Source organism: Mesoplodon mirus, assembly GCF_964341445.2.
Source record: "Mesoplodon mirus genome assembly, chromosome: 9".
In the NCBI taxonomy this organism is placed as follows: Eukaryota; Metazoa; Chordata; class Mammalia; order Artiodactyla; family Ziphiidae; genus Mesoplodon; species Mesoplodon mirus.
The window spans coordinates 24,609,148-24,632,867 of NC_138985.1; the positions used below are offsets into that span (position 1 = coordinate 24,609,148).

Here is a 23,720-nt window from a genome sequence, read left to right on the forward strand (position 1 = left end):
GACCTACTTCACTTAGTATAATAATCTCCAGGTCCATCCATGTTGCTGCAAATGGCATTATTTCATTCTTTTTTATGGCTGAGTAATCTTCCATTGTATTACAACAATATATATGAACCACATCTTCTTTATCCATTCATCAGTTGATGGACAGTTAAGTTGCTTCCATGGCTTGGCTATTGTAAATAGTGCAGCTATGAACATTGGGGTCCATGTATCTTTTTGAATTAGAGTTTTCACCTTCTCTGGATATATGCCCAGGAGTAGGATTGCTGGATCATATGGTAACTCTATTTTTAGGTTTTAAAGGAAACTCCATACTAAAAAACAGCCATTTCTGATTAAAAAAATCCTTAATGCTTTGTGAGTTTGTTACATGATAAAGCTGATCTTTAAACCAACACCAAAATCCTACAAAAACACCAGAAGCATCAAGGCCTCATACCACTGTTGTTATGCACTATTTTTCTTATAGTGTTATAAGATATGAAACAGCCATAAATATTACAAAAGAGGAGACATCTATTTTTATTTGTTAAAAATATGATTATATATGTACAGTCCTAATGGAATTAACTGAATACTGAATGGTTTTTCTAAATAAGAGCAATAACCATATATAACTTGATCTTAGAAAGGGAAATTGATTTTATTTACAGTAGGAACAAACCAAAAAATATTTGGAAAATTAAAAGCAAAAATGTCTGCAATAGTATCAAAATAACCACACATCACTGATAACAGTACAAGAAAATTTAAATAAATGAAGAAAAGGACCAAGTTTCTTGATGGTGACACAGAATGTTATAAAGATGACATTTATCTGTTTAATTTTAAAATTAGACAAAATGATTCTAAAGTTCACTTGGAAAAAACAGCAGAGAATATGTAAGAAATTTTTTAAAAGAGCAATAGAATATAAAAAGGATTTTTGCTCTATCATATATATTACATAATATAAAATACATGGATAATTATATAAATATATGTTAATATAATTTATACCTATAAATTATATTTATAATAGTCAATATATATCATATATAACATTTATACACTTAACGCATATATATTGCATTATGTATGGTCACACATATATATGCTACAAAAACAGACCTGAGTTTCCATTAGAAATTAGTTTTTGATTAAAAAAAAAAAGCATAGGGTTTCCCTGGTGGTGGAGTGGTTGGGAGTCCGCCTGCCGACGCAGGGGACACGGGTTCGTGCCCCGGTCCAGGAGGATCCCACGTGCCGCGGAGCGGCTGGGCCCGTGAGCCATGGCCGCTGAGCCTGCGCGTCCGGAGCCTGTGCTCCGCAACGGGAGGGGCCACAGCTGTGAGAGCCCCCAGTGCCGCAAAAAAAAAAGCATAATATGTCAGTGGGTTATCCAACTAGTTGTGCTCTAAAAGTTGACTATTTGGGAAACTGTAAGATTTTCAGTTAATGCCATATACCCACATATATTCCAGATAGATTCTAGAATTACATTAGAAATAAAATCATAGAAAAAAACTGGAGACTAGTTATGCCTTTTCATGGATAATTTCTCATAATAAAAGCAATAGAACAAGACATAAAGGAAAGGGTTGATAACTATGACTGGATAAGAATTTTTTAAATATATTTTTTAACCAACATTAATAAAAATCAAAGGGATAACAAATTCTAAAAAAAAGAAATTCTAACTCTTACAATTTGTAGTCAGGAAGACTCTGCCAAATTACGTTATTTAACTTCATTCCTTTCAATTTCATAATCCATGAAATGGGCATAATAACACTCTTGGTTGTTTAGAGGACTAGAAAGAAGGTCTGGTCTATTTCTAGCATAGCCAGCACTCAACGCAATAAGTGTCAGCCGTTGTTTTTAATAATTATTACTATTTCTATATATCTATACAAAGTTCAGTTAGAAAAATACTTAGATCCCCAACAGAAAGACAGGCAAAGGGTGTGAGTAATTTATGAAAGAAGAAACTTAATTAGCTAATAAAGTTGAAAATTTTAGCTTTGCTAATGAGATGCAAATTAAAACATTAATAAAATGCCAGTTTCTATCTAATAAATCAGCAAAAAATTTAAATATAATATGAAAGAGAAGCTCTCTCAGACACCGGGAGCATAAATTTTCCACGAACTGACCTAGAAGGCAATTTGGCAATGGTCCATCCTCTTTTACTTGTAATTTCACTCCTGAGAATATGTTTAAAACTGTCAAAATTTTATTTTTGTGTGAATAATTGGACACATCTTAAATCAAAGGACAGCAAAGTTTTGTGATAACCCAGCTGTCAATGAAACTAATTTTTATCAGGTACTCCTAATATGTGTAAATTTATTTACTGTTTTTTTGTATTATACTGCTAAAAATCATACACAAAATAGAATTGAAAAAACTGAAATAAAAATAAAAATTCTAATACGTTCTTCCTGTACCTCAATGCACTGCCTTGCACTTCTCCTTGTGTGCATGTAGCCCATTTCAAAGACCACAGCCCAGAATGTTCTACAATTAGAAAAGAATTCAGTAAGCCATGGCATCAGAGTAAATATTATTCAGCAGTTTGAAATCACAGTTTTAGATACTAATTCATTTGGAGAACATGGTTACAATATAATATAATAATGTCTATGATGGCAAATATAGTGCTCAGCTGTCATACCACATGGTAGCTGGTAGCGCTTGTTAGGTCTCTAACAAATATTTATTAAATGAAAAGTGAATTATAAAAGAAGGATACTGGGGGGAAGGGATAAATTAGGAAGTTGGGACTAGCATATACACACTGCTACATATAAAATAGATAACCAACAAGGACCTACTGTATAAGCACAGGGAACTATACTCATTATTTTGTAATAACATATAAGGGAAAAGAATCCGAAAAAGAATATATATATATATGTGTGCGTGTGTGTGCGTGTGTGTGTATATATAAAACTGAATTACTGTGCTGTACACCTGAAACTAACATGACATTGTATATATACTACAATTTAAAAAATGCTTTGCTGAAAAAAATACTTTATTGCTAAAAAATGATAACCATCAAAAAGAAAAGCAGAATACTAACTTGTATATGCAATGTGGATCTGTAAACATTAACAAAGGTAACAAAGATTGTATATAGACATACTGCATGTATATATGTGTGTGTACACATATATACATATACACACACATAGATATATAACTTTCAAAGATTTCTACAATGAGTTCCATACTTCTAAAGTTCAAGATAGATATGGATGAAAAAATAGAGCTTAAAATATAGTATGACTGTCAAAATGAATGATGATGTTGAAAGGATGAAAGATAAAGTCTGAAATATAGAGAATATGAAATAATATTTAGTTCAAGACCCCAAATTTTGCGACTCAGAGGACAGAATAAGAGGAAGTTATAAAGCAGTCTCTTACTTAAACGTTATTATGAATCTGTGCATTGCTATGGCATGCTTTTTTCTGAAATGTTGAGAAAACTTGGTAACACTTCTTATTCTTCAGGATATACCTTTAAGGTAAGGGTTCTCTTACTTTAGTGCTCATAAGAATTTTCTGAGGAACTTGTTACAAGTATGGATTTCTGAGCCCCGCCCTCTGAGATTCTGATTTGACAGGTTTGAGGAAGGAACCCCTCCACCCCATTCCCCCCACGTGGTTCTAACCCACAGGACTTGAGCATCGCAGTTAGAGGTTGTAGAGCGGGACCAAGCATTTGCCCTGAATCCTGCAGAACCTCAGAGACCTGACGCACTGCGGGTCAGAATGGATGATAATAGAGAGGTGGGGTAGGATTGAAGTGGAGACTTAGAAAGCACAAGCTTCTTGCCAGGGCCACCCTGGAAGCACTGCATTAAGAAAAAGGCTCTTAATGCCATTAACAGTTGAAAAGGGGGCTTTTTATCATGTGAAAGTAAGTCAAAAAGCCCAGAATGCAAGTGACCAAATGTGTTAGAAGAGATGTGCTTTTACAGGTAGAGCGGAGGCTCCTTCTAACTTGATGCCCAGGTCGGTGCGGGGGGCAGGGGTTTGGGGGGATTGGGGGAGGTGGAGGGGTGAGATTAATGCCCGGAGAGTCCTGTAGGTAATGTTTTTTGTACAGTCCTTAAGCCCCACTGGGATATAACACATTTTATTTTAGCCGAAAGAAACATTCAAAGAATTTAAAGTGACTTTTCTAAAACTGCCTTGGGAGCTAGTCAAGTGTCAACAAGAATGGATTTCAGTGATGTTAGGGACCCTCTGCCTTCCTCACCTGGCCGTGTGTGGCCAGGCGGACTTTAGTAATAATTTAATTCATCCTGAAGAGCAAGAAGGAAGCAGTCAGGGCAGCTTCTGCAGAGACAGGTAGAGCTGAGAGATGATTCATTTAATTAATTTCTCAAAAGAGATTAAGTTGATTTAAAGGCTGTTGGGATAAGATAGCAAGCAAAAAAATGTGGCTGCAGTTTGGGTTTTCATAAGATTCAAGCTCCTAAAGTGTCTTCTGGTTCCGTAGAAATAACATCTTTTATGTGGTAGACATTTTGTAATCTTTTGTTTGTAATTTAAAATTTATCCAGAAAAAGGGACAGGAGGAAACCTTTAGAGGTGATGGAATGTGTTATTGTGGTGATGGTTTCACATGTGTCTGCGTACATCCAAACTCACCGAATTGTATACATAAAGTACGTGCTAGTTTTTAATATCGTTAAAACTAACTATACTATTGTTTTTGAATATCAATTATATCTCGGTAAAGCTGTTAACAAATGTTTTGATCTCACGCCCGAACTACAAGGTATTTCCCTCTGTGCTTCACTTTCCTCCCACAAAAGCAGCCTTTTGAAAGACAAGTCAGATCCTGTCTCATCTTGCTTAAAACCCTCTGTGGTTTCCTCTCCCAAGTCCCCACAATGGCCCAGACCCCCCCCCCCATCTTGCTGTTGGCCATTTCTCTGGCACCCAATTCTCTGGCCTCACCACCCACCGACCACTCATTCTCTCTCAGCCATCTCAGCCTCCTGGTCCCCTGAGGGCGCTGAACAGGCTCCCAGGCCAGAGTCTTTTTCTCAGTGTCCCCTTGTGATGCTCACATGCCCCTCACCTTGCTCACGGTGGCCTCTGCTCAAGGGTCCCTTATCTGTGCCACCTCTCTGATCATCTTATATGTGATACACCCACACTCTCCCCACATTTCACTCTGCTTTATTTCTGTTCATAGCCCTCGGCACCACCCAACATCATGATGGTTCCTTATTTATTGATTTGGCTATTGTCAGTCTCCCCAAGGTATTTCAGTTACAGGATTGCCTGCATTGAGCTGTGTTGCTCAATAATGTGTTCCCATCACCTTGAAGAGTGGGTAGCATGGCACCCAGTAATCACTCAATACATATTTGTTGTATAAATAAATAGCATTAAAAACCCTCCCAATATCAAAGTTAAATGAGGAGGAAAGAATCTCCAGTAATCCTGTGCGACAACAAATCAAACTATTTTCCACTGGATTTTAAAAACTCGATTGTTAAACATCTGTCATCATTGACTCTATTTTTATATCAAAAACTCGGGAATGTGTTTCTTAGTTGATTTCAATGCTAATTTGAATTTACTTTTCTGCTTGTTTTTAATCAAAAAATGATTTCCTCCTGATTTTTTTAACTAAGTACTCTGCAGGTTTGATTAGAGTTTTGCTTGACATGCTAAGGAAATGAGTGCCCACAGGTGGCCCCCTCAAGATCCAGAAGCCAAGGGCGAACCTTGCAGGCAGGGTATAAATCCCACGGAGATTCCCAGCAGGACCCATCTGTTAGTGGGCATGGAGGAAAGAAGAGACACGAGGTCTTGTAGCTGAAGTAGTGAGAAAGGAGAATTCAGTGGTAGTCCATTTCTCACTTATTTTGTACAGGAAACAAAAAACTTTCCAGGCACAATGCATGTGCATGGGGAGAAACCGTGCAGAAGCTCAGTGGAGTAGAATGAAAGAGGATTGTGTAATGAGGCTGCATTCCACCATGGATGTTTGAGCCTTCTTGGGGCCGCTGGTACCTTAACGTCACTGGGATGGACCCACTTACATAGATTCAGGATAAGTCAGCTGGCCTTTAGTTAAAATTGTGTATTTTTAATCTATGAAACATTTGTCTAGGCAAATTAATAGCAGAAGGGTGGGATGGGGATGGAGGCTTCTACACCCACTGAAAAGAGCCAGTTGTTTGTAAAGACTTCTGCACATCTGTTTTCTGATGTTTTTGTGAGTGTACCTTGCTGATTTGTTAAAACAGGTCTGTTTTCCTCTTGACAACACATTACCCATTCTCATTACTGTAGGTGCTTGAGGATATTAAGGAAGCAATTCTTTAAAAATACTCCATGACAAACGGTAGTAACTCAGGTGCTACATCTGCTCCACTTGGAAGTGCAGCCCTTAATTGCCAGTGATCCTGCGCATAGCTGTGTTGATACCTTGTTTTAGTGTGTGAGTCAAAAGATAGCCCGTCATCACTTGCAGATTAGGGTTAGGAAAGCCCAGTTAAAACGCCTTGAGTGGAGCAACATGTTTATTCATTAGCATCTGTAATGATATTAAAACAGTGTGTCAAAGAAAGGGTGTTACGTGTGTGTGTGTGTGTGTGTGTGCATGTGCATGCATGGTCCAAGTGGTTAGTATACATTGGCATTTTACAGAAAGGGAAGATAAGGGATGCCAGGAAAATGTTGTATCTGTGACAGAAAGTATACGAGGCTCATAGAAGATGCTGAATACCATCCCTTTACTGATGTCTAGAGATGGTGAAATTTTTGATGGTAGCAAGCGTTTCTTCATCCTTACATCCCCCATCGTCCCTTGAATAACATCTCGTACACGATGAACTGTCAGTAAATACCTGTTGAATTGCATCAGCTTTGTCCTAAATAGAACCGGATTCAGAGCCATCCCCAATCATGCAAATGAAAGAGAACATAAATAAATATTAATAAAAGCCGGCCTTGCTTTACAATTGCCCTTGTTTCAAAGGCTAGAGATTTAAAGAAATACTCAGTTAAGTCTCTTTTTATGGTTGGGGTTAGAAACAAAATATTTTGAATAGAGGTTAATATGAGAGCTGAGGGGGGTCGGGAGAGTCCATAAAAAAAAAAAAAAAAAAAAAAGGAAAAACCTCCCAGTTCCTGTATTTGTGAGAGCCCAAATCCCTAGGAATGAGAAGATTTAGCTAATCTTTCCAATCACATTCTCACTCCCTCCCACCCCCATCTTCTTGGAATTATGTTATCTCTGCTGTCTTAAAAGCTCAGAAGCCTTTTGAATTGGAGCAGCATTCAAAGGACAGTCAAGGGTCACCCCTGGAATATTAAAGGAGAGTGGATTACAGGAGAGGGAGGAAAAAGGAGCAGCCCTGTGCAGACCCAAGGCAGAAAAGGAGAGGAAAACTCCGCAGGAGCTGGTGTTGGCGGAGAGAAACCTGCCCAGATTGCTAGGAAGGACAAGAAGTAGCAATGTAGCAACCCGCATTGTTAGTCCAGCCCACGTTATTGCGTTTTGAGAGGAGAGAAAAGGAAAACACCTATTAGTGAAATCAATTAGACAATGGCCTTTTGAGCAGAGATAGAATGGCTCTTTTAGAGAACGTGGCTACGTGCTTGGAAGATTAAAAGCCAGATACTGTTATAATTCAGGGATACAGCTCTACAGAACTTACAGCCCCCTGACCATTCTTAAAGTAATAAGACCTCAGGATCTATAAAGCAAATTCCTTCTCAAAAGACATCAGAGTCACTTAGTTTTTAAAAATCTAACGAATTTTTGGTCTTCCATCATTTATAGATGTCAAGTCTTGTTTTGGTTTTTCAAATAAAATCAGTGGATATTTAGGGAGGGCTTACGATGTGCCAAACCCCATCTTAATATTTGGAGTAGGAGGATGCAGCGACAGGCCCTTACTCCTCAGCAGTGGTTACATACTGATTGTTTTTCTGGGGAGGCGGGGGAGATGAGGAGGTGGATCAGGAATCCCTTTGAAAATCAGATGACAAAATGCACACAATATTCACACTCTGTTAGGCGAGTGGCAGACCTGGAGCTGTGTATACAGCTCTTATTATTACCAGACACTTGGCCTGTCCTAAGCATTCTTTGTCAATTACTTAATCTGCAAAGCTATCCCACGAGGCATATACCATTATTACCCCCATTTCCTCTCAGGGAAATTGAGGCTCAGAGAGGCCACAGTAAGGTCCTTGCCCCAGGCCCTTCAGTGAGTAGGAAGTGACACCAGGCCCGAGTACGCGGGCCTGGTGAGGCTGGCCCCAGTTGGCCCGCTGTGGACCAAAGGGAGGGCATCTCTCTGCAAATCAGACCAGGCAGTCCCCGACACTTAACTGCTACCTGCCGGAAAATGTCTTAGTACAGTCGTTATAAAAATGTGAACGGCGCTTTCTCTGGCTGTGCGTTGGCTAGCCACACTCAGCCAGAGAAAAGCTAGACCTGCCGAGTGTGGAGGTTGTGGCATGTTCAGTGAGATGTGGACCCAACCCAGAAGGTACTGCTAAACCTTCAGGTTTCAAACTGGATGTTTAGGAATGTTAATCTGTCAGCAGGGGGCAGAATAGATATTTCTATTTATTTATGGAACTTTGAAACTGTAAGGAACCACAAGGATCCTTTTTGAATAAAAGGTTTTTCTCCTCAACTGTCTGTCTTTTGCTATTCAGAGTGGAAGAATAGAATTAGATGTGTCCACATATTTAATGGATTATTCATTTAATTCATTGCTCGGAATATTTGCTTCCGAGAAAAATGATAGAACATTTGTAATAAAATATTTCTAATGTGCTGTGTGTGTTTGATGATACTGCTCCTGAATGACCATGGGGTGCCTGGGAAAGAGAGTGAAGTGTGTAGGAGCAGCGTCAGAGGGAGAATCTTCTTGGCTGAACAGGAGACATGGACACAGCTGAGGCTGAGGCCCACGGTGGGCCGGCCATGGCCTCATCTACGGCCACCTGAGTCCAGCACTGATGCCTTTGCTTGGCTGAGCTTATCCCCTGGACCAGACGTAGCTTTGCTCTCATTCAACCTCCGTCCTAAGCAGAGAAAAAGGACTTTGCTTTTCCTTTTCAGTGTTGCTATTAAATTCTTCCATTTTGTCTTATAGTAAAACAAAGTAACACAATCATGCAAAAGCCAACTCACATTTCTGGAAGCAGAATATGGGTCAGTGTGTATGTGTGTGCGATGCCAGACAGGTAAGATAGCCAAGTGAGGCCTTAGTTTCATATTGTATAGTTTCAGACGTGATTAAACGTATGTTTAAAATATTAAAAATGTCAACCAAGGACAATCCTTGCCTTAACCAACCTCCCTCCCTTCCTTCCTCCCTCCCTCCCTTCCTTCCTTCCTTCCTTCCTTCCTCCTTCTTCACAATCAATCAATGAATCAATCAAAACACATTTCTTAAGAGCCTTTATTTGTATCATACACGATATTGGCGCCCAGTATTGGGGATTCTGAGACATGTCTGTCTGCAAAGGACTCAAACATCTCAGCTGTAGAGTCTTATCGCTTAAGTCTTTTGGAAAAGTAAGTGATTAACCAACCAAAAACTATCATGATTTTATTGCATCTGCGATGCATGGCAAATATGTAACATGGGCGGACCTGTGAAATCCTTTCTTTAAGTACACTGAAGTCTCCATACAGAATATATGAGAGAAGCCAATATGGTGTTAAAAACTGGGAGTGGGCGCTTTGGTCCTCCCCTGGCCCTAGAGGTACCTCCCCAAAACCTTCGGTCTTCTCAGTTCAATGCTCATTTTGAGAACTCTGAGACTAGAGACCAAGTCTTTCCATTCCGTGAACCAACTATATCATCCACCTTTGCAAAAGGTTACTATCTATCTATCTATCTATCTGTCTATCTATTTAATCTGTCTGTCTGTCTGTCTCTCTCTAAAGTACCTCTTAGAATTTTTAAGATGCTAGAAAGTACGTTTTTTAGGATCATATAGGTTGTTTTTTCTTTGTAACTCCTTAGTAACTGTACATTCAAATCTCTAAATACAAGTCCATTTTAATCTGAGTTGTTTTCTGATTAAATTCTGATACCTATTTGAAGCCATCAGATTATAAAGAATGTATGAATATAGGGTATGTGTATGCAACGTCGATACTGCTGTATAACCCCATCACCAAAAGACCAGATCTAGATGAGCCTGGATTGAACTCTTATTGATGCTTTTTCACAAAGGCAGCAGGAAATTGAATTGATGGTGCTATTAGGTTGTCAATATCAGTGTCTCCCTTTCTTCCCAGATAAGTATACATGAAGCATCACGCATACAGTCATTTTAACCTCCTGGGGGCAAAGGAGCTATAGAGGTACAAGGTGATGAGCTAGATGAGGTGTGTCTGTCTGTACACTAGATGCTTTGTAGAAGTCCAGAACTCGCTGACTACTGTTTGATGGATTATGTTGTTGTTTCATCGTATGTTTTGCTTGTTTATTTGCTTGTTTGTGTTTAAATACAGCTGTGTCTGATACTCTAATCTTTAATTGGAGTTGTCTGTAGACCATTAGCATAGTTAAGAGGACGTGGCACTCATGGTGGGACTTGGAGAAAGATAGAAACTCTTTCTATAGCAAGTGACAGGGGAGAAGGAGATTGTATGCTCAACTGAAGTTCAACAAACCTCAACAAAAAGACAAGAGACTCCTGTGTACAAAATGAAATACCATCCTCTGACACCAAAGCGAATCAGATATTTTGTAATCTTTTTTTAAAAATTAATTAAATTAATTTATTTATTTACTTTTGGCTGTGTTGGGTCTTCGCTGCTGCACATGAGCCTTCTCTAGTTGCAGTGAGTGGGGGCCACTCCTCGTTGTGGTGCGCGGACTTCTCATTGCAGGGGCCTCCCTTGTTGCAGAGCACGGGCTCCAGGCGTGCAGCCTTTAGCAGTTGTGGCTCATGGTCTCTAGGGCACAGACTCAGTAGTTGCAGTGCACGGGCTTAGTTGCTCGACGGCATGTGGGATCTTCCCGGACCCGGGCCCAAACCCATGTCCCCTGCATCGGCAGGCGGACCTTTAACCCCTGCGCCACAAGGGAAGCCCAGATATTTTGCAATCTTATTTTATCCTTCCAAGATGGAAGCTTCATCTTAACTGACTATCCCCTAGATAAAATGTTGGGGATTGGTGAAGGCAACAGTGTAAGTTGCCCAAGGCATCTTCTGAACAGGGGTTCTGGACTCTATTTCACTCTGTAAATGACACGCCTGCTCTCTAAGACACCGTGGGTCATCACCCAGTGTAGTGGGTTATGTTGCAGTGGCCTAAGCCAGATTTTATTTGCACAATTGCTGGGTTCTTTTTAGTGGTTGATGGCAGTCAGTAATGATTTGAGGTGGGGGAGACCTTGCTACATCCCCAAAGCCTTCCTACATGCTTATAATGAAATCAAGCTCTGAGACCAAAAGCTGCCATACATAACATAGTTATTAAATATCCCCAAATATTATTATCCCCCAAATTATTAATCATCCCAAAATAGTTTGTTCAACCTGTCTGTATGCTTGATAAAGTCACAGCTGTTTGTCATTTTGGGTGAACAGAGCACATCTGGTATGGAAGGTTCATTAAAGTAGGTGTGGCAAGATTCTAGAAGCTAGATGAGTTTCCCTCACAGTCAGCATTAGGCAACTAGTACTCTCTGACCCAAAGATTGGACATGGGACAGTTTGGGGGTCAGACCTTAGGCCACTAGCCCCAAGAGCATAAAGCAACAAGACTTGCTGGATTTTTAATATTCTCTGGTTCCACTCAAGGGTGGGGAACGTCTCCAAAATATTTTAGCCAATACATAAATCTTGAATATGACTAATTTAACCAAGTGAGAACTCATTTCTAACCTCCATTAATGCTGATGAACAATTTCACTTAAAATTAATATAAATTGTATTAATTAGCAAAATGTAGGGTGAGGGAGTGGTGGACAGTGAACAGATGTAGCTGTGGCATTTGTGGTGGCCAAGCCTGGAGTAGGAACTTTCTGATTAAACACCAGCCCTGGAGCGTGAATACTGTTTAAGGCAGCTGACCGAGCCCAGAGTAGACCTCAGGGGTCTGAAAATCTTTTCTTTAAAGGGGCAGAGAGTAAATATTTTGGTCTTTGAAGGCCGTAAGACAGAATCTAGGCTGCCCTTAAGTAAGGGACATGACCTTGGAAGAGGCAGGTCCCTTTAGGCAAAGGCAGCTCCTGGGAAGGACTCAGGGGTGAGCCGTCCTTAGCCAGCGTTCCTGGCAGCTGGGAAATGAGTGCCTTGGTCCTAAAGCAGGGATCTAGGTAGCACAGTTCAACATCCACTATAGCGTACACTTCTGGTCCAATCTGAAGGCGTGGAAAGAAAAACAACTCACAGTCCATTGGATGCCTTAGTGAGGGAAGAGGTGTGGTGAAAAATGGTCTCTCTGTGTAACACTTTCTACCTTTCAAAACATATTCACATGCAGTATCTGTACATGACCTCGCTCAGGTCTCATATTTTTCCCTTGAGATATATAAAGCCATGTTGGTACAGAATCCAAGAAGAAAGAGATGGTGATTCACTGCCAGTCATGCAGATGCTAAATCAGGGGATATCCATGAAGTCTCCTGAAGTTTCCTCAGTACTTCACTCTCGAAACCCAGCGTTTATTTTGAGTTTTGAATGCCCTGCTTGATTTTCACAAATATTCATCTTCGTTATTATGGGATAGATTAAAAAAAATGTTGGCCACAGTAACTAAAAGTGGAGAGACAGGAAAGAAAAAACAGTTGTGAGTACTGGGTTGAAGTAGGCAACCTAGGTTGGGATCAGCATGTTGCTGTGAAAACCTTTTGTAGGATTATCAAGGGTATATACGTTTGAGCTTTGTAATTAAATTTATTGTAATGCAATTTTTTGTCTGTTGAGTATTTGCTAAAAATGTGGGATTTCCAGCTTTTCTCAAAACAATTTTTGTTTGCAGTCTAGGAAGTGACATTTAAAATAACACGATCAATCAGTGGTGGGTAAATTTATGGTGTTTTTAATGTCTTGTGATCTTCATTAATTTTCAGAATTTTCAACTATATATATACATATACATATAAAGAAAAATATGTACACATATAAAGAAAAACATAAAAATAAACTATGGTCTTATTTCCAAAAGTCAAATAGAATATCTTTTTAAAACTTATTGATAGAAGGAGGAAGTATTGAAAATACGTAGAAAAATTAGAAATTCTTTGTAACTTTTGGGGGAAAACATTCTTTGGTACATTAAATTTCATATTGAGAACTAACTTCATTAACCTTAATAATATTTGGTAATTGGTTAAAGAAAGAGAAAAATTGTTTTTTCTTTCCATGGCTAAGGTAACAGAATCCACACTTGAAATTTCCTTTTCCCCAAACCTGCTAAGGTCAACTTTCTTCCTCTTCATTCATTTATGCTTTTGATTTTTACTTCTCAGTGGGAGAAATTAAATACAGAATGTGATGCCGTCTTTGCATCTTAAATTGTCTGTAGGTAATTTGTTCCACTGATTCCTAAATTGAAATGTAGCATTTTAAGGTGGGGGGAGAGCGAAACCCAATATACTTTTTTTTCTTCATAATGGATATAATTTTTCTATCACATTCTAGAAATAGATCTGCTGAGTGCAACTTTGCCCTACTCTGGCGCTTTGTGACCAAATGACTTGTTCCCTTGGATTTTTGAAGCCTGCCTGCCTGCCTATCTTATTTAGATTTTCCTCAAAGCTGTTCTGATTGCCTGCTTCATAGTTGGTTTGTATGTACATAAAAATATGCTGGACTGAGTTCAAGCTCAGTTTAGAGGGGCGAGGGTATTTCCATCGCGTGGCTGCCACCGGACACGGATGTTTTGCTGAGTTAATAATAATCTCCCTATCTTTAGTTTCCCTGACTATAAAATGAGAATGATTACAAAAACTCTGTTGGTTAAATTATTGAAGGCCTTTAGCTGAATTATATCTTTGTTTATCTGGTATTATTTTTAACAGCCTGGTGAAAGCCCAAGTCGAATTCTTTCCTTTGCACAGTGCCCTATATCTGCCCTTCAAATAAAGATTTTACAACAGAAATACATGGGGACATCCTTATTTAAGAATTAAAGGGTATCAGAAATAAGCATATGAAGAGAGTATTTACAGTTAGTATATACTAAGCTGTGTATAACTGTATATGAATAAACAGTAAGGAATATTAATTAGGTAAAAGAATGTGAGAAGCACTGGACAGATATGTACTTGTTGAAGGCGTCTAGCCTATTATTATAGAATAGTTAAAAATTAGAACTGTAATTTACGTTAGCTGTAATCTAAGCAGGCACAGTCTAAAATGTTTCAAGAAGCATGAGATCCGTTAGATAATATAATGAAGACTAAGGAAAAGGTCTTCCATGGTCAGATAATTCTGGGAAGTGCTACCTTAGGCAGAGTTGAATTGATTTCTTTCCTGGTAGACTTTTCTGCTGTGTTTTCCACGTGGGTATGATTACAAAAATCCTTTATTGTAGAATCTCTTTTAGGACAAGTGTTCTGTGGAATGCACTTTGGAAAATACTGTTTTATTTTGACCCTTTCATTTTCCAGATGAGAAAACCGTGGGTGAGAGTGGTTAAGTGATTGCTAAGATTATGTAGAGCGTGACACTGTCTGATGTCCTGTCTACCATTCCCTGTCACCCCATGGATTTTACCTACGCAGCATCAGAGAGGTGTTTTTTTTCCTAGAGTCTGAAGAGAAGAAGGTAGTATACACAGCATACTGTGGGAATCGGTTATCCAGGGTTTAACACCCTTCCCAGTCCATAGTTCAAGTTCTGGGAAACCCCATGGGTTACCTAGTCCATGAGCCTCGGTTTTTTTTCACACAGTAGAGGGTGCTGTATAAAAAGATGCTGATCCTTGGAAATGAAATCTACTGGGGTTCAAAATATAGCTTCACCACTTATTAGCTGCGGGGTAAGTCACCTAACCTCTCTGAGTCTCAGTCCTTTTTCCCTAAAATGGGGTTAATACCTTACATGCTTTGGGTGACATTAAGTATATCTGAGGTGCCTGTTTGGTAAAGGCATTCAATACATGCAATCTATTTTTATTTTTTAACAATGCACAAAGGAGGTTTAAATAATTGCTGTGTGGTCTGTTGCTGACTGCAGTCCTTTCATTGTAGGACATGGTGAAAATTCTTGAGATTTTGCTAATGGAATCTACATCTCTTATTTCTTCTTTTTTTTTTTTACTGTCTGGCTTCTTGGATCTCTTATGACCCTTGTGAATTCCTGTATTGGCACATGCATCTCCTATTCTTGCTTATACTTGACACTGTTCCATCTTGGACAAGTCCCTTTCTTCAGTCAGGGCCGATGAACAAACGGCAGAGAAGTCCCAACTTCTACCACTCTAGTTGTGACAATTTCAGATTTCCAAGTAAGACGTCCTCACCCACTATTTTTTGCCTGCACTAGCTCTTTCTGTTCCTGTCTGCTGCTGCAGCAATCCTTGTACATGTGAAAGTTGTAGCTCTGTAACATTCCTGCAAGCACCCACGTCGGTGCACATTGGAAATCCTTTCCTTACTCTGGGAGAAAGGATTTCACAGACTGACATCGCGTTTGGCAGGGAGAAAACAACTTCCAAGCCAAGTGCTGCTTGAAAGAGGTACGCCCACCCCAGTCACTTATAAGGCTGTGCTCAGGGGTTACTGCTTGTGACGCATTTTAAAATGGACCCCCCCCCCCCAGCCCAGTGGCTATAGCTGTGCTTAAAAGCTGTCTGCTCTCTGCCTCTCTGGGGCTTTGCTGTTTAACCATGTCATGCACATATGTATGTGGTCTACAGCTGCATCATGGGAAAACGTAGAGCATTTTGTAAGATGAAAAATCAAGTGAGTACTTACTTGGATGACAAACTCCTGGATTTTCAAAGCTCAAGTCACTGAGAGGCACTAGTTGGGAACCTAGCCATGGATGAGGGTACCGAAAAGTAATTTAAAGAAGAAGAGCTAATGGGCAGTGAGTATACACCATCTGCCAGTACGTGCTTTGCACACAGCAGCCAGACTGAACATCTTAAAAGATTTAAGTGCACTTGAACTTAGCAGCCGCATTTCAGCTCCTCTGTGGGATTCCGGATTCAGTTTGACCATTCACAAATAAAGCAGGAATAGAATATCCTTTTCTTAAGTCTGCCCAGGTACTCACTGATACATGCCTAACCATGTTTGGCTTATCACGAGGGTAGTGAATGTCATTCTAAACACAAGTTTACCCTTAACACCATCTTCAAAAATGCTCCAATGAGCAGTGTGGTCACAGAGGCTGGGTGTCTCAAAGGCATGAGTCACACCCGCTCCTTTAGGTCAGAGAGATTGAGGACTCAACCTTTCATAGAGTAAAATAAATGCACTAGAATTTAAACCTGGTGCCTTTCCTTTATATGAAGCTATGAGGTAAAGCTGTGTTTCCTTTTCTACCTCACTCCACTCTGCTTACCGAATCAGAAGACTCCAAACACGTGGTCTTTCTTAGATACATAGGAAAGAAATTGGGGGAAATTTGGAGACTTTTGTGTCTCCTTTCCCCTCTGCCTGCCCCATTCTCCTCCCCCCAACCCCCCCATTTTCAAGCGCTCCAAACCTCCACCTCCAAACACAGTAAATGAAATGCTAATCTATCACCAGCAAATTTAGGCTGACAATACTGTGAATCGACCGTATTGATGACATTGATTACATTTCAAATATTTACACTACAGTGAGACAAGCCTAATTTATTCTCTAAAGAGTTCAAGGTAGGTCTCACCCGTTTCCGAGTGGGGGAGACAATGGAGAAATGTTTGTGGTTGCTATCTGCAATAATCTGATGCTGACAGAGAGTAGTATTTTATTTAGTAATTAACAGTGTAAAGGGGAGAGAAGCTGTCATGTTGGTTCTTAAGCTGGAGAATGTGATGAAAGATGATATCTGCGATCTCATCCTTTCTACTTGTTTAGGATTGTCAGGATGAGAAATGTCAGCATTATGAAAGCTGGGCTCTGCTCTTGATATGATAAAACCCTTCAAAAGCCAGTCTTCCTCCATCCCTCGTCCCCCGCCTTTCTCTCGCTCTCTCTGCACTTGCTTTTTATTTATCCTGTTTTGTTAGATGGCAGAAATATAATTCTTTTCTTTCTTCCTATTATAAGCCACCATTTTTGTTTTATTATATGTTTCACAACCCCTAATGCCCCACTGAAAATTACCTTGTTAAATGACAGTGTTTCAAAGCCATGAATCCTTTCCACCATTCCCTCAGAGGTTTGAAACAGTCAACAGACTGTAAAGAATAAATAATAAAAAAGTATTGATTATTTTGATGACTGTGAGATTCAATTAAGTATTAATTTTGCCCTCCAGTGGACCTATCAAGGTATTCAAAAGGGAGGATTCGGCTCAGCTAAATGCGTGCTGAGTGCTTCAGACTTAAATAGGGAGAAAATGTGTTTACCTACAGTATTTGAAGAAGAAGTGCATTGATGCACAGAGTCCAATATTTAAGTGCTGTGCAAATTAAGCCCTGGTGACAGTGACATTGTTTTCCGTGGTATGAGTATTGACTAAAGAAGTGAATTTGATGACAGCTTAAACTATTTGTATTGATTAACATTTTCATAGATTATCATGTGTCATATCAAATTCACTTTTCAGGCATGAATACATTAAAAAAAAATAACCCCAGGCTTACCACAACCAATGTAATGATGGGACAAGACAGCATGCGGCCCTACCTGCCCCTGCGCTGGTCACCTGTCTCCTGCTCAGGAGCCATTTAAGCATGAACTTGGCAATAAATAGCTCCCAGAACACGCAGAAGGGGCACTTCCGGCTTTTCTCTCCCTTCTGCCTCTGATACCTGTGCCACCACAATAGCATGCGTCTTAGTTTGCAAATGGAATAGAAGGCTGCCCTTGGAAAAATATTGCTGATCCTAAAATGCCCTCCTAACGAGCTGAAGATAAAGCAGATTTAAATTATTGGGGGGTAAAGTTTGCCTTTTCGGAGGTGATCTTTGACTTCTTTTTCTTTAATGCTCTGGGCATAGGATGCTCTAGGTATCCGAATTATTGAACAGAGTTTGTAAGTATTTTTCCAATTCCTTTCAAAAACTGTAAACCAATTTTCATCTCTTTTGTTGTTTGCTTTCAAATGTTCATTTGATTTGGGGTCAGCTGCAGTCCCAAATCTGGGACCAGCGAAGTCAACTTCTAAGGGTGCTGCTAGAATTTACATAAGAAATCTCTTTCATTCCATTGAAAGCCTTTGGAGGACTCTTTTCTCCCTGTCTCTTTTTTCTGCTCTAGGGATAGGGTTTAATTGCTTCTCCCCCAGGGAGAGGGCTTCCTAAAATAGCCCTGGGGTCCTCCCTAGGGTGCTCCTTCCTTTTGAGTCTGTTGCCGAAGTACAAACCCCGCACTTTCTTTTTTTTTTCTCTCTCTCTCTTCTTGCATTCAAGACAGCACAAGGTGTAAAAACATTTGCACAAAAGCACATCCCACAATTAAAGCTGTGTTGGTTAGGTTGCTTTCAAAGAAGTTTTTTCTTTTCTCTCTCTCTCTCTCTCTCTCTTTTTTTTTGCCTCAGAAGCCTCCTGCATCTCTCTCATGCTAGTTGAGCTTTAATAGGGTGGGGAGGAATGGAGAACTCGGATCCGTAATAGCTCTTCACTTGACTGCAGCCAGCAATAACAGCGGGAGCAGTCAGAGATAAGAGAGAGGGGAGAGAGGGAGAGTCTGTGTGTGGAAGAGAGAGAGAAGAGGAGAGGGAGACAGAGGACACGCACACACTCAAGCAGCCACTTTTTTTTTTCCTCCCCTTCACTCTTTTCCCCCATCCTAGGATCCATTGATAGCTGGACAAGTCAGTAAGCCCTTGCTGTCAGTGCGGAGTGAAATGAATGCGGAGTTGGGAGGTGAGGACAAGGCTGCTACTTCAGACAGCGAGCTGAATGAGCCCCTGCTTGCGCCCGTGGAATCAAATGACAGCGAGGACACTCCCAGCAAGCTCTTCGGTAAGTCTGTCTAGGTATTTCATTTCACTCCTACCATGATGTCCGGAAGAGCCGTCCGCACCCTCACCCCCTCCTCTTTTTTTTTTTTTTTTTTTTCCTGTTGTTCATTCAATTTTCATCTAAGTACCAAAGAGGACCTTGGCATCTTGGAGGGGCCGAACCACCCCAGCTGATGAAGCCAGCTGGCTGGGAGGGTGTCCTCCAAACTTTTCCCAACCAGGAACTTCCTCCTGCCCCTTTGCACTGGTCAGATATTGCTAGCGTCCCCAGGCTAGAGATCATGGGGAAAAAAAGAAGAGCAGAATCATCATCAGGAAATCAGTTCCATTGTGAGAATTGGTTAACGTTTATTGAATAAATATCGACTCGGTTTCGGGTTGCTTCGCAGCCTTTTGTTAAGGTGGAGGAGAGTAAAGAGTTATTATCTGTAGTCAAAAGACCAGAGAGGGGAACTGAAAAATATCAATACCGGTCATTCTCTGCCAGGTAAACAAAGGTGGCTACGGGAAGGGCACAAAGACATAACATTTTGTAATCACAATTAGAATGAACATCTCTTCTTTTAAAAGGGTGATGAGGGAAGAAAATAGGTCCTTGGCATCCCTCGCCTCTGCCGCTCCCCTTTAACAGAGGTTTATAGCCTCATCCTAATGTGGAGGCAGCCCAGAACCTTTTTAGAAATCTTCGTTTCGTAAACAAAACAAGAACAAGCAGAGTGCCACTCCAGCAAAGACATCTGTCATTCAAACAGATGACACTCTGTAAGCCAACTCAAGCAACTGTGATCTCTAATCAGAAAGGGGAGCAGGCTGTGTTGAGGCGCATGACTGAGTGATGGATGGTGATAGATGTCTCTGCTGGGAAAACACTTTATGGGATAGAGTGACATTAGGTTTTCAGAACAGTTGTTCCTGAAACACTTGCTTTTAATTATTTCCAAGTGTTTATATACTTCTGACACTAAATATATATTATCTGTATACATATATAACACATACTAACCTGTTTATACTAACCTGATATATATACCTGAGAGATATATATGTATTGATCAGGCAGAGAACAGGTTAAAAACTGTCAAGTGCCTGAACTGTAAAGAAACACAACATCATGGCATAGACTCCTTTATTAAGAAAGTCATTAATTCAGTTAAAAAGATGAGCTTAAAAAAAAAACTATAGAAAAATGCAGCTTAGTTTGGCAACTCTAGGCCAGCTTCAACACAGGAGCTTTCCTCTGATTTTAAATACTCACTCAGTCAAACATTAGAGGAGTATTGCAGAGAAACTTTCTGTATCAAATTTTCTGTTGGTAAAATACTGTTTTGTAGTTAAGAGTATAGGAGATGCCAGTTTCAAGAAATTTTTTCATATGACCCTTTCTAGCAAAAGTGGCAATTCCACTTCTGACATAAAATTTCCATACCTAGGCATGAAGGTTTTAGCATTTTTACTCTAAAGAAATATTTTGTTGTAGTCTAAGTTTTTATCTGTGTAAGAAGAGTTATGTCCTAAAACACTCATTTCATTTCAAGGGGTTAGTGAGAGAAGGCAGATAAAACTGTAAATTACAGGAAGGCAAAGGCCATGCTCCAGCCTCTTTGATGTTGAATATACTAAGCACTCTGACTTTTAAAAAGTAATCAATTGTGAATTCAACATAACTGAAGATAATTGATGATGTATTCCTAAACTTTGCATGCATTTTTTAAAAGTAAATGCTTTTTGTAGACTTTGACTTAAAACCTCAACTTGTTGTTGTTGTTTTTCAAGTAAACCAATGGAAGGGTAATTAATTTGGCTTCTCAACATTTGTTTAGATTTTCCAGTGTTGAAAATTGTCATAGATTTGTTTTGTCACCTCTTACTGATTGGCATGTGTAGAGAAATAAGCTTAAAAATATCCAAGGTTGGGGGGGCTCAAAGAAATTTGAATTAAAAGTTCTTTGAAAATATATCTTAAGTGGAATCTTTACGGGGTAACCTAAGGAATCATAGTGTAGTTTAGAGATCTTAGAAGGTTTTAGAAGGTACTCAACTTTACTTTGGAATACTCACCTTCTGAGTTTGTGAGAGAGAATCCAGCAAAATCTACATCTTATATCTACTATTTCTTGTTTATTCACTTTTATTTGGTCTCTAGAGTGCTGTTTAGACACAATGTGAATATTTTCCAGTTTCCTATTAGGTTAAAAGAAATCGGTAGATGAACAGTTTTGAAAACTTAAGAAAAAAAATTGGAGACAATATGAGAAAGACAGAATAGAAAGCAGCTCAGAAGGATGCCTTTTTTTTTTTTTTTTTTTTTTACAAAGTAAGCTGCAATTTTATTGTGAAATTCTCATCGATGGAAAATTAACTGAATATTTATCCTGTCCATTTCATTTTACAGTAATCTTACCATTTATTCTCTCATTGGTCTCTCAGGTTTCCTTAGCTACTGGTTCTGTTATGCTCTCACCTTTTAATATTATTGGGATGTGGCATTAGGAACTCTAGTCTATGTAACTGGCTAAAACTTTCTAGTATAATTCTCAGAATTTTACTAGAAAGCAACTAGTTTACTAGCAACTTTGGCAACACTTAATGGGTAGTAATTTAATGGACCATTATTTTACTTGACGTATGTTCAAGTTTTTTGTTTCTGTATATAGTTGTGATTATACTCTTCACTTGGTAATGAAGAATTATATTCTTCATGAATAACTGAGAGCATCCAGGTTTATCTCTAAACAGTGCTTTTCTAACATACTCTCTCAAACCATCACTCTTACAGCATATTCATTGTATTTTTGAAAACTGAGCTTCTGGAGTGAAAGGAGCAGATTAAGACAAAATTTTTTTTGTATATCTTGGTCTGTTTACTTTTGTGGAGAGACATTTACCAACGAGAGGAGACAAGAAGAGTTACATTTTTTATTGTACCCGAAATTTCAGTATAAATTGATTTCTCTGGAGTGTAGTCCCCCTTTTGTGTCTTGTTGAAATTAACAGTCCAGAGGACAAGTCTGTTTCTCTCACAGTATGGCACCTTCAGCCCAGAACTACAGGAGGAAGGCTAATACGGATGCCCTCTATGGATAAACAAAGGAAATTCCATTTGTTTATAAACAAATAAAAAGGAACCATTGGGCCTTTTTATGCTTCTCTTTAAATTGCACCTCTGCACTTAACAGCATCCAAAGGGAGACACACTGTGCAGAATGTTTCAGTGTTCTGAGCAGCTCAGAATAACAGAAGGAGAAACCAGAAGCCATATGCCAGCCTAAAGAGAAAGTTCAGAAAAGGGCCCTTGTGTTTTATAAAGTAATTACATCAGAGGTAATGTTTTGCTTAACTTGAACAGCCATGGAAACTAAAGTACACTTAGGAGGGATGGATCCTCATTTCACTGAGAAATGTGTGGTTAGCTCGTTCTCTGTGATATCATCAAGTGGTACATTATTTATTCTTGTAGAGCCTGTGGAATAACTCTGCCTTTTTCAGTTCCTGACTGTATTATGCAAAGCTCTGAGCTGTAGGAATCAGTATGGAGGAGAGTAGACTTGCACATCAGGAGGTATTATCAGAGAATCTGGTTCTGTGTCTCCCTGTGTTTCAGCTGCGTGATCAGATGAGTGATACCCGTGCAGGGCTGGTCATTTAATATGTGATGAGTGATGTCCACATCCAAAACCACTCTCAAAACTGGTCTTTGGCAAACAGTCTCAAAGGGATGAGGTTGCTGTGTTTCTCCAGTGACATTTATAGCACTTGTGTCAATGTGGTGCTTCAGTTTTAGTTACGCCCATCAAGAATTCAGTGTTCCACATTCAGTCAAGTTGGATGCTAAAATTCAAATGGTAGCATCAACAGCTTGGTGAGGAAAATGGCCCCAGAAAGGATAAAAATAATATATATATCCCTAGAAAAAATATCTGTACTAAAGTTTTCCCGTGCAGTCTCAACAGAAGTGAGATCGTATAAAACATGCCCTAAATATTTTCTCTCATATATATTTGAAATTCCAAAGATGATTTATTAACAGTCCTCCTCCTGGGAATATTTTTATTGTTTCAAGTTGAACCTCATGATTGCTTTTCTTCAAGTCCCAACTACCTTGGGTGGCTGGGTTAGTTTCTTAGTGGTACCACACTGCACGGGAACTGGGCACACAGCTCTAAAGCCTTGAGCTGAGACATAAACAAACAAACAAAAAAACCATTTATAAACCTTGTGCCTGAAATAAAAATTGGTGGTTGGTTTTCTCTTATGATATTGTGTTTCTCTAGGTTAAAAGAAATTGCATGCAATGATACCCGTAAGGGTGGGTATTTTCAACATCATTTATCTGTGAACTATTGCAAAAGGGTTGAAAGTTGGGTCAGTGATTCTTAGCTAGAAAATGCAGTATCTGTAGGGTTTTTCTTTTCCTTCCCTTTCTGTTATCCTTCTCATAGAAACATGCATTAGAAGATTTTTTTTTTAAATTGCCATCCAGTTTGACTTGATAAGAATTTATGGCAGTGGAGTCGTTTCCAATGACAAAAGAATAAAGGACTAAATTGTCTGTCACCCCTTGAGGCAGTGGTCTCTGCAGGTCAGCGTGGAGGTCGTTGGTTGGGCGTTATAAGGACTGCACTTAGTGGTGAACCTGCC

At 39.4% G+C, this 23,720-nt stretch overlaps 1 protein-coding gene across 1 annotated transcript in view; it reads left to right on the forward strand.

Annotated features, from left to right (window-relative positions):
* POU6F2 (POU class 6 homeobox 2) overlaps positions 1 to 23,720 on the forward strand; it is a gene marked incomplete at its 5' end in the record, with an annotated part of 465,857 nt that overhangs the window by 76,260 nt on the left and 365,877 nt on the right. Inside the window, one exon of the mRNA XM_082631907.1 lies at positions 18,912 to 19,083. Coding sequence (XP_082488033.1) covers positions 18,912 to 19,083 — 172 coding nt within the window. The remainder of the gene's footprint in view (positions 1 to 18,911; positions 19,084 to 23,720) is intronic.